We start from the raw sequence: 12,569 nt of genomic DNA, 5'->3' as shown, positions 1-12,569 counted from the left end.
ATCTTCATTTCCTGTGTTTTCAAAAGCATGCTACATTTTTTTCAGGGTGCACTTGGAGCATCTGTTCCTGGGTATGTTCATGGAATACCCCACCCTTACCAGAGTCATACACGAGCTTCATATAGTCAGCGGCACCCACGCAAAGAGAAGGTACAACATTTTAGATGTATAAATAACTTAAAACATAATAATAAATAGTTAAAAGATCAGTAAATTGAATTGCTCATTGAATCAATGGAGTAATTAACAAGGTTTTATCAATTTACAACTTAATGTTGAACTCTTATGATTTATTATGCAGGTCTTCAGTGCATGCCATATTGCAATCTTTGCTCAGTATTTATTGTTTGTATTGTTATTTGACTGTGCATCATTGCTGATAGATTATTTTAAAATCAAAGAAAGATAAATCAAAACTGTACATTCACAAAGATTCAATTTTCAGCATAATGTTAACAGTGAGTCTGAAGCTATAATAGCTATAATTAATTTTGGTGGTAACTCAGAGAGAATGAATAATGTCACTTGTTACTTTATTTTTCAGGATGTGTTTTCCACATTTTCATCTGACTCTGGCAACGTTCATGACTTCCAGGAAGGTTCAGAGTACAAACATCATATGCCTAAGAGCAAATCAATGCCGGATTACCAGGAAGCACAAAAGCAGGAGGTTTTCACTGTTAGTGGTGAGTGAATAAATTCATTACGTGTATTCGTACAAATAGCAAATTTGTGTGTGTGTGTGTGTGTGTGTGTGTGTGTAAAGGTGGCCGGGGGAGATTTGTGTGAAATGAACTTATACTACAGATTAAGAATATCATGAACAACCCAGTTATTTGGAATAGAGCTTTTTTGGTGACCTCTGAATTTGAGATGTCTGCAGTGAAGCTTTCATCATTCAGTTTGTAAGTAAGTCCACAAAATAATCACCCATGGTTGGTTCAGGATTGTGACTAAGTTACCCACCAGCCACTTCCTAGAAAGGTTTATGGGCTGTGTGTTAGGTGAACATGTAGGGTAGAGAAACAACATTCCTTGAAGAAAGCATGCACAGTCCTTACCAAAGACTCGTGATCTTACTGAAATGAGAAGTTACATTAAAAGTAGCAATACCTCAAACTTTTGTTTTGTTGTGATTTCTGTTCAGTGTGCCCTCGATATGTAGGATATGGGATTGCAAATTATTTCCTGTGGTATCTCAGACCACTGCTCTCGATGTTTCTCTGCTGTGGTACAACAGAATGCATACTGTCTAATAACTTTGTTAGCATGTGACACGTATGTGGCAATTACTTAGTTGTGAAACTGTTCCAAAAACACTGCATTATGCCACCCAGCACACCAGTAGTGGTGTGCATGTGCTCATTACAATCTGGCATATTTGGGTGATTATGCAAAAGAAAGGCTTTGCGGGTTGAAAGGAGATTATCTATACCAGTAGATAAGAATGTTATGTCAACTGAGGTAGAAAGCAAGACTTCATACAGAATGATTTGGACACAAATAACAATTGGACCTGGATTGGAGTTATAGTATCTTTTTGTCAGTCATCAGGCTCGGCATGAGAAGTAACTGATAACTTTAATGAAAACTTTTGTTCCTTTGTGTGCATGTATTCAAATCGTGTTATAATCATCCCATAGTTGTTTGGGAAAATTACAAAACATTTCTAACTATTTTCTCTGAAAATTATCTAGAACAGATGGTCCCGCACCCTACTCATGTGGAGATTAGCTGGAATTTTTGACAAAAACCAGACACAATCTCTGTGAACATGTTGAGATAGAGACTGGGATCAGTGGTCACTATAGCATTTGTACTAGCATTGTGCACCAAGGTACAAAAGGTTTGAAAAGTGTGCAGTAAAGTCTACATGGATAGGTTCCAGGGTAGTGTAATAGGACTGTTGCGTGGGTGACTTAGCTGCTAATATTAATTAAATTCTCAGATTTTTCACAGGTGATACTGTAACATATGAGGAAATTCTATCTGATAAAAATTGTTGTAATATCCAGTTAGATTTCAACAAAGTGACAGCCTGGAATAAGACTGGCAACTTTCTCTTAATGTAAAGAAATGCGAAGTTGTTCACTTCATGAAACATAACAACATGAGTAAGTCATGAAAACATTTGAGAATAAGGATGTACAGAAATATGAAACTGGTCAACCATATAGCCTCAGTTGTAACTAATGCAAACGGCAGTTTACAATTCATTTATAGAATACTGGGAAAGTGCAGTTTGTCACCAGAGTTTGCACTCAGAACATACATATTGCTCATGTGTAATAGTGTTCTCACATCATGTCAGACTAACAGGAGACACCGAGCCAGTACAGAGGGGGTGGTATGAATCGACACATGCTTCTTTGGCTATTGAGGTAATGTAACAAATTTAGATTAATCTTAATTTGCAGGCACTTGAAGAAAGATACCATACATCTCAAGAGAAAATGCTTAGAAAATGTCAAGAACTGTCTTTCAGAACAGAAATTATAAATATTGTTCAGACCATGTTTGTCTAAGCCATAGAGAACGTGCATTTAAAGGAAGGCAAATAAGACACTTCTGCAAAAGAGTACGAGCAGTCATTCTTACAATGCAACATCAGTGAGTGAAACAGGGAGAAACCTTATGATATGGTTCAATAAAGGGGAACCTCTAGCACGCATTTCAGTGATTCGCAAAGTATAGATGTAGAAACAGATTGTACAGTTGTCACAGACAAGGTATTGGCCAAGCCAGTGCCAAGCCAATAGTGTGGATGAAGCTATTCAGTCCAGTACACCTGTAAAGTTAAGACGATTCTAGTTCCATGCTGTGATAACTTTGCATGGTCCAGTATCGAAAATCAGTCATTCTGATTTGTTCTTCTTACTCACTTGTGCTACTACTGCTTACTTTGACATCACACTTGTTTGGTAGCTCTTTATTAATTGTCCATAGCATATAGCTGACCCATCCAATCATTCAAAAGAAGGTTATAGCGGGTCCATGTGGAATAGTATACATCTAGTTCACTGCTAGAAAAGTCATGCAACAGTGTGTAACGTATTTTGTCTCCAAGATTATTAGAACCCACATAAATGTTTACAAGATACAAAATCAACAGTAGTGGCATGTGCTGTAACAACTGAATATACTTGGAATGGTGACTTCCATTGAAGTGAAAATATTTGTTCTGAAAAAGTATGTTCAAAATTAAAGAGGAAACCTTACCACTTAAATGGCTAAGGCTAAATGCACCACTTAAATGGCTAAGGCTAAATGCTGGGGAACAGCTTGTGTTGTTGACTAATGAGCAACAGTTAAATTCTGCTATTTATGAAGGTCTTATCACGTTGCGATTAAATGTGCCTACACAATCAAGTTACAGAACTTTGTCGTATTCTTTCATGTATGCTGTAGATGTGTTTGTCATTACTGGTCATGGAATATTCCTCTGAGAAAAGTCAATGCTCTGCATCATGCCAGAAGTAGGAAGGCTTAGCAACAATTCTGAGAATTCTTGCAAAGCCAAGGAAAGGCGACCTGAATTCCTCCTTTGTAAATAATTTAAATGAACTGAAAATTCTCAAACATATTCACTGATAACCAGGTCGTGATAGTGGGATACAAAGACAGTTCCAGTTACATGTACAGGAAACTACACAAAGAATACTCAGAATGGAGCCTGACAGGAAAAACACAAAAGACAGAATGCATGGTAGTGGGGGAAGAAGATAGAGACTGTATGGATGTAGGATTCTGCAAAATTAAAAATGTCTGTTCATTTAAATACTTGCATGTCACTTTTATGACAAATGGGAAGAACCACACAAGACATCACAAAACAGGGCAAGGAAAAATATTAATTGGCCAGCTCAGTTCCTTGAAATAGTGTGACAAAATTACAGAGAGAATGAAGGCCTTCCTGCAAAGTTCAGTTGTAGAGAGTATCACCACATGCGATGCTGAAATATGAGAGCTAACCAGGAAGGAGAAAAATAAAGTGATGTTCCTTGAGATGGATTTTTGAGGAAGAAGTTGTCAGATATGACAATATGGGAAATTATAGGAGAATGACGCTACTCAGTTGCATGAATTCAATGGCCCTTCAGAAATAAAACTGGACAGATAGTAAACTGTGGAAGTGAAAAGCAGGAGACAATGACCAGTGCGTGCGTGCTCACGTAAAGGATCCATGCATTCCTCAAGACATATATAGTTGATGTACAGTGTAGGCATTGCATTATCCAGCTGGAATATGCACTTCGGTACCTTGGGCATGATGATAATAGTGTGTATTGTTGCCACATACTGATAAACATTCAGCCTCTCTTCAGCAATTTCAAAATCAGTTCTTTTGCCATATCTGATAGCTCCCCAGATCATGATTCCGAAAGTTGGAGAGATCTGGGTCTTAAGAATTGCAGTTTCCTGTCACTTTTCACTAAATTGCCTATGGACAGGTACATGCTGATTTGACTGTCACAAATAGAAGTCAGACTCATTGCAAAACACTGAAGAATGTCACTAAATGTCCCAGCTGAATCTGGCTCTGCACCATGCAAGTATCTCTTGTCTTTGGAGTGGTGACAATAGTAAATGACTTGTCGCAGCGTGATCTTCTTGTGACGTAGTCCTCTTGCCACACTGTTATCCTGAATATATATCTCATCACCGCACATTCTGAAGTCATTGCACTATAGCCAAATGTCTGTGTGATCTGCTGATATAATGGTCCCATATCCATCAAATCAGTGACTCAGTGATAAAAGCTGCACATGCATGTTCTCTGAGCATGCTGTATTGTGATGTCCAACTATGAATTTCCAGTAAAATATTTCACAAGCATGGAATTATGGAAGTATCAATTTGGTAGCTTTTGTTCAAGGTTTTTATGGTGTAATATTTTCCATTTCTATCTGTCTATGACAACAAATGTATAAATTGTAAATGAGTCTGTCTTGCTAATAACCAGCTGTAATAATAATATCTTTGCTATTTTTGGGAAAGAAAGTGGATGTATTACAAAATTTTTTGTTTACTGTTTTTGTCAGAATTTGTTCACATCCTGTCTTTCACAAATTTGCAGCGTCTTGGAATAAGTGTGGTCTGACTTCTACTAGTTGATGGTACTTAAACAGCTTTCACTAAGCTTTATCTTAACATCAGCTGCAACTCTCAAAGTTTTATGATTGTGTCATTGTATTTGATGTTATCCTTCGACATGCCAGTTCCTTTTCAGAAGTTTGCGTACCAAGCAACCTTCAAATGATCATTTGTACCATAGTGTAATAGCTGTTATGTGGGAGAGTGAAATGGTTTTGGTGAGGAACATTTTGATTTGTATGTTGTGTGTATTCAACAGGACACGATGCCAGGTTCCGTCAGAGTAGAGATCCCTGTCGCAGGTCTAGTAGTAAGAAGACCCTTACAGATCTGACAGATAGTGGAGTAAGCGTTGTGTCAGATACAATACCAATTGCTGTTCCTAGTACTCAGTGCAAAGACAGGTAAGTTCTAATATGACATTTAGTTATTTATCTGGTTACACACAAATCTGTATTTGTTATTTACTGCATCCCTTGACAATCTTGTTTTAGGTCTGTGTGAATAACTTATGAGCTTCTCATTTTATCTGTGGTATTTTTTGTGTTCTTAAGATAGTATAAAAAAGGACTGCCCCCTCAGCACTTGTCTAGTGTTAAATTTGAGAAATTTCTCACTAAAGAAGAATTGTTTAGTGAGCTCATCAAGTGAAGAATAGAGTCATAGTGTAATTTTATTGTCATGAGTGCGATTGAAAATTTATTTAATAGTAGTGGAATTATAAAATAGTTGGAAGGAGGAACGGTTGCCTCAGTTCTACATTATTAGACACATGATTTAGTCAGAAACACTAATAGATCAACAACTGAGATTAAATTTTTTAGGGCACTGATAAGATGAAAGTTACATTAAAAGGTGTTATAAGCACAAATTACAACAAAAATTAAGAGACTGAGAGTGAGCACAATTGTAAACACAGAATTGTAGAAGAATTGGGTGTAGAACAGAATGGAGAAATAGTGTTAATGTTCCAGAATTCCAAGATTATTAGTCCAGAATGTTAAAGTATCACAGAATTTAAAAATGTTTATGATGAACTAGGTATGGCTTTATTGCCATGTAACTCTGTAAAACAATATACAGCATTAATGGTAGTATACAAGTTCATGTTTGTAGCAGGGTGCTGTCATGGTTGATGGAGAGTGAAAAGCAAGTATCCAGCGTGTCACATACGCATAGTGAACGTGAGGCTCTTTCTTCAAAACATCGTTTAAGAACAAGTGCAACAAGTGCCACATCACCAATCGCCAGTCGGTGAGTATAGCTGGATAAGTTCTTCTGGGCATCTCACCCAACAAGTTACAGATAAATGCATATACACAATAAACTCCCTTTTTAATGAATCTCTGGGGACTCCAATATTTTTTTCCTTAAAAAGTTTTCCTTAAATGGGAGTTTTGCCCGAGGACACAGGAGTAACCCAGAATCGTTATGCGATCATGTTTAGGTGATCTGATTGCTATTTAATTTCAAAATTAACAATATATGTTGCTACAAATTACACACACACACACACTCACTCACTGCTATACAAAACTTGCGCAACACTTGCGGTCATGCCTTGTATGCTGCATTGTCGCGCCGCTCGCCATGTGCTGGGTGCTGAATATTTCTGGTGCGCTCGCCATGCACAATGCTTCCAACAGGCTCACTGTTTTATGGCTTTCTATTTTGTTCTGGTCTTTGGACTGGCTTTGCAAGAATTGGGAGTATTTTATTTACAGTATTTACACTTAATTTTCGTGTGAGGTGCACTTTTATTATAATGTATATGCAAATAAATATGTTTAAAATAGTGATATAGTAACACGTTCTCTCAAAACAAGGTTTAACAGCTTTTTACTACTGAAATTGTGTGTGATAAATTTTGAAGCCTGGATAAGCACAGAGTGTTACATTGCATTCCTTACAGCACAAGTTAGTTTGTTTCCTAACACCATTTCGAGCACAGACTATGCATGTCTTGTACTTTTCCCACTGATCTGGTAAATGTAACGACACGTTTAGTCTTGTTGGGTACTCTTGACGTTTAGCTCCACGTGCTCTTTTGTGATCAATGTAAAGAGTTGCAAAACTTTCTCTAATTACATGAAGATGAAACTTTTTATATTTCATTTTCGTCTCACATTTCTGGTTTAAGCTAAAGGCATTGAACATGCCATCAAAATAAATAAATTCACTATGCAAACAAAAGTGAATAATTGGCGACTGATGTCTTAACCAAGAATAGTCTTGCAGAAAGGTGCGAAACTACAGTTTGACAGAAATCACAGTAGGGTCATCTGTTGTGTCTAAAGCAAATTATTCATACAAGTGCTATGAGGGTCTGCCAAAAGCACTGACATCGACTTCAGTAGTCGTGCCCTGCACATTGAAACACCATCTGTTGTGGTTAGAGCAAACAACAAGGTGTGGCGAGAGTCCGCCAGTAGCGCTGCTAACTTCTGCAGCAGCCAGCAGCACCTGGGGCATGGCAGCACTGAACTGCTGTGGCAGTCAGCCGCACCAAGGGCATGGCGCGCTCGGACTGCTGTAGCAGTCAGCCGCAGTCAAAGGATTAAGGACAAAAGTAACTTTTGCATGACGTGTCGCTGTCGGGTAACATGGTTCAATCAGACTTGGACCGTACATAGAAAGAACTGCTACCCTGTAGTTTGGAGGGTGACCGAGAGAAATATGCAATGTGGCAAACAGAAATGACACTTTTATACAAAGACAAAAATTATACGATTCACCACAGTTCATGACAGTCTCCCAGACATCACAAAAGGCAGAATTGCCATATACCGAAATGCATGCTTTGCAATGTGCATCCCCACTGGCCATAAGGTAGGTAAGGAATTCTTGTGGTTGGTTGTTCCATTCCTCTCCCAGCAACAGTTGGCCGCAGTTGGATGGTCATTGGTGCTTCTTGATGTGCTGCAATACTTCTCCCCAACATAACCCACTTGTTCTCAGTGGGATTTAAGTTGGAGGGAATGGGCAGGCCAGGCAATTCTTCAAATATTCTCTCATTCCCAGAGGTCCCCCACATGCACTGTTAGGTACAGGTGCACATCGTCATCCGTGAAAATGAGTTGGGGCCAAATGCACCCCTGAAAAGACACACATGGGGAAGGATAATAGTGTCACAGTAACATTGACCAGTGAGTGTACTGATTTCAAAAATTTGGTGGTCAGTATGATCATGCAACAATATACCATAACACTTGGACCACGAAAACAATTGTGTTCAACAGCGTACATGGGTACATTATGTACGCTCATATGGAGAGAGGTGGGAACATGTAATGCATCCATTTCAACATCATCCAGGCACTAATGTTGTACTTGTAAGCACAGGTAGCATTTTTTTTGTTTCTGAAAGACTTGGGAGTTTTACATTTTCCAATTATTAGTAGAGGCAACTTTACACTTCAGTTACTATTTTACTATTTATTTACATACAGTAGCATCATCATTCTATCCTTTTTTTTTTACCTCTGTGGAAGTTTTCTCTCTTAATGGAATAAGTGCTTACAAGAAGTAAATTATAAAAGATGCCACTTTTATCAGTATTGAAAATGTATCCGGACTCGAAACCACGTATTAGTCGTGGCAATGTAACATTCTTTAAATAGTTTACACTTTCTTTGTCTGCCTGACTTTCTCCACTTACAATTTCAAACAACAGATTATGTTGTGTGTGTGTGTGTGTGTGTGTGTTCAATTTACTGAGATTTCCAGTGCCAGTTCTCTGGGCAACTTCACAAGCCTTAACTTGAGCCTGTTTCCGCTTATAGAAATGCTGCCATTTCTAATTCCAAGAGACTACTGTAGAAGAACATTTTCCACATTGTTGAATGTAGACATGTGAATGTTCTTCTTTTGGATCCAGAGAAATCATTACCTTTGGGATTTAAGAACCCTTATTTTTGAGTATGCCAACATTGCAGACGAGGCCCAATAGTATTTCTTCACCATGTCAGAAAATTTTATGTTAAGATTGTCTGCAACATTGTGGATGACAATCAGCCTCGTTCGAATTGTAAGCGTCTTACATTTGCAGGCCATAACTCCATAAAACTAAAACTTAGAACTTAAACTCCTCAATAAACGAACTATTACATTTCTCATGTGTAGTGAATCCAGTAGAGATTGCTTGACCAAAGTTGCATTGAAGGTGGGGTAGAAACTGATTTCCAATCCGTTCAATACATTTTCCGGTAAAGTCAAAATACTGACTAAACAACTATGATCCAGGTAACTGTCAGCCAAAAGAGTCAATTACCATGTACTGCATCACACAAAGTAAGGACTGTGTAAACCTGAAAGAGAAATCATTTAATTGGATAGATAAAAAAATCTACTCACCAAGCAGCAGCAGCAGCAGAACACACATAAAAGACGGTTGTAATTGGCAAGCTTTTGGAGGCATGGGCTCCTCCAGGCAGAAGGATTGAAGGGGAAGGAATAGGGGTGAAGGAAAAGGACTGTAGAGGTCTAGGAAAAGGTGTAAACTTCGGGAAAGTTACCCCAGAGCACGGTTCAGGGGAGACTTAATCGTAGGGGATGAGAAGGAAAGACTGATTGTTGGGGACTGCATCAGGTGAGATTTGAAAACCTGAGAGCTTAAAGGTGGGAGACAGGGTAATTTGCAGACATAGATTACTGCTTAAACATCATGCATGAGTTAATAAGAGTGACAAGCTAAGTGCATTGTACGTAACAGATGTGGGCAGGGTGGCTGTGAGAAATGGAGGGGGAAGACAGTGAAAGGTGTAAGAAACAAAAAGGGGTGGAGCAAAGAGTAGTTACTGTGAAGAAATGCTGATACGGAAGAAAGTAACATAAATTAAGGCCAGGTTGTAAGCGAGAGTTCTGAGATCCTGGTGTGTGGGGGAAGAATCTAGATTGGCACATGTGGTGCAACAGGTGCCGAGGTCATGAATGTCATGTTGTAGAGCATGCCAGTACACACCCTCTGCCTATGCCCATTCATCCTAATAGATAATTTGGTGGTAATCATGCCAATGTGGAAGACCAAATAGTGTTTACATAACAGCTGGTATATGACATGTCATATCGCAGGTGGCTCTCCCTTTGATGGTATATGTTTTGCCAGTTACAGGGCTGTTATAGGTGGTGGTAGGAGGGTGCATAGGGCAAGTCTTGCTGTGGGGACAGTCACGGGGGTAGGAACCATAGGGAGGGAGATGGGTGCAGAAGGAGCATAGGGTCTGACAAGAATATTGCGGATATTGGGAAGGTGACTAAAAGCTATTCTAGGGTGTGGTGGGCAAGCAGATTAATGGGAGCAAACGGAAATAATATTTTACAAGAAAACAGAGTGGTTAACCTGTACTTATAGTAAAACTCCTTTTTAACAAATCACTGGTGACAAATATTTTTTTTCCTTAAATGGGTTGTAGTGGAAGGAACGACTCAGAATAATTCATGCTTGTCTGCATGTTGTAAAAGCTTTGTAATTACAAACTCACCAATACTCTGCTACAGATTTAAACACACACACGTTTTGCAGAACATGTTATGTATGTATTTATTTATTTATTTACTTATTTATTTTACTCGGTAAGAGTTGTTTGTCTTGTCCTTTCTGCGTATTGTAGTGACAGTAGTTGTTATGCCAATTTTTTTTTTTTTTTTTTTATTTATTTATTTTTTTTTTTTTTTATTTTATTAGAATTGGTTGTTCCATATTAAAAGAGGAATAGTAGTTCTTGATGATAGCAATTCCTTGTATAGCTGTTGCAAAATTTTGAGCAACAGCCTCCTCCTCTTTTTCATCATTGTCACCATAATCTCACAATGTTCCATCATTAGCACTTCACACATCTCAATCACATTCATCTTGGGTATGGAAGTAATAATGTCATAATCACAAGAAAAAATTTCTAGAATGTCACATTTTAGGAACCTCTTTGATTTTACTCCATTCTTGTGGAACAATGTCATCTTCAACAGCAATTGATGCATCACAACCAGCCTTTGCAAAACAATATAACCTATCATACTGTGTTGCACAATCCCAGGAAGCATCATACATATGCATAATCTGTAGAACATTGAGTCTCATCACTTCAGGTAGCATTTTTATGTTTTAAAACACTTGATAGATTTAAATTTCCCATCCTTTAGTGTGGAGCAAGTTCTCACTTCCATCACTAAACACAATAGCGCAGTCATTTTTTCGTTACCTTTTTTACACCACTGGCATTTATTCCACTAACAGAATGTGTTTTCACATAAAGCAAATTGTAAAGACACCAATTTCATCTGTATTAAAAGTGTCTCTGGGCACTTCCTACGTCCTCAGTCTCCTCCCCCCCCCCCCCCCCTCTCTCTCTCTCTCTCTCTCTCTCTCTCTCTCTCTCTCTCTCTCTCTCTCTCTCTCTCTCTCTCTACTGACACTCTGAAATGAGAAATTGTGATGTGTGTTTTTTTTTTTTTAATGGTCTAATCAGCCATTCGACGCACTGAAATTTTCAACACTGATCTTGAGGGTGATTTCCCGAGCCCTCTCTTGCAGCATGTTTCCACTTACAGGGACACTTTCCCTCTTAAAACATTGACATATGAATGTTCTTACTTTTTCATCCAGAGGAATCACTAGCTTCGGCATTAAACAATGCTTCCTTTGTTTTTGAGAATGCCACACAATGAAGATGGCACTATATTGTAATTCTTCGCTGTGTTGGAAAGTTTTATATTATGATTGTCTTCGACAGTGTGGATGATGTCAGTTCTCACAGAATCATAAGATTTCTATGTTTGCAGCCCATAACCCCACAAAAATAAAACTGGTAAATTCGACAATAACAAAGACAACGCTTCAAGTCTCGTGCTTCGCAACTCGGTGAGTGGGACATCAGATCATGAGACCAGGGTCACATTGTAGGCAGGAGGTAAATCAATTTCGATATCCCCACAATGGAATTTGATCTGGAAACACATCAATCAGAAGAATAGATCATTTTGACTGCCGTCACACAACACAGACTTGTGAAACTGGAAGAAGCCAGAAACTCGTTTGGAAATAAAAACTGGCTTTTAATTTGCAGAATTTTTCGTGTTTATTCCTTCAAAGCTGACATTTTCTCAACGTCGGGTTCATGAAAAGTGGGGAGTCATAGCATTGTTTTTAGGGGAATGTGAAACTGACAGGAATATTCATTAAAAACAGGTTCGTTAATTTGGGTTTTACTGTACCTTTATGAGGTGAAAGTCCAAGTACTTGCTTAAAAAAACACTTACAAGTTGAAAAAAACTGTGTTTAACATTTGGAACTTCAGTGTGATAACCTAAGGGAGAAAAAGGGGTACATTTGGGTCTCCCTGGAAGGAACATAAAAATTCTAAAAGCTAGTTTTTTCTATTATGAATTGTCTGTATGCGAATACTTGCAATTCTGCCTTCTGAAGGTATGTGATGGCCAACAGTTCTGTCCTATTGTAATTTTTGGTTTTATGTTTTGGG

General features: G+C 38.3%; 1 protein-coding gene across 3 annotated transcripts in view; it reads left to right on the top strand.

The window, feature by feature from the left end:
• The window catches only part of LOC126457991 (axin), a 288,275-nt gene that overhangs the window by 238,857 nt on the left and 36,849 nt on the right, over positions 1–12,569 (top strand). For 2 of the 3 annotated variants that reach the window (XM_050094759.1, XM_050094757.1), the window contains 4 exons: positions 46–150; positions 545–686; positions 5,354–5,498; positions 6,211–6,349. In XM_050094759.1, coding sequence (XP_049950716.1) covers positions 46–150; positions 545–686; positions 5,354–5,498; positions 6,211–6,349 — 531 coding nt within the window. The remainder of the gene's footprint in view (positions 1–45; positions 151–544; positions 687–5,353; positions 5,499–6,210; positions 6,350–12,569) is intronic. The other variant, XM_050094758.1, reaches the window with a different exon arrangement.

The sequence above is a fragment of the Schistocerca serialis genome, chromosome 2, assembly GCF_023864345.2.
Source record: "Schistocerca serialis cubense isolate TAMUIC-IGC-003099 chromosome 2, iqSchSeri2.2, whole genome shotgun sequence".
Classification (NCBI taxonomy): domain Eukaryota; kingdom Metazoa; phylum Arthropoda; class Insecta; order Orthoptera; family Acrididae; genus Schistocerca; species Schistocerca serialis.
This window is presented reverse-complemented; position numbering and strand designations above follow the sequence as displayed.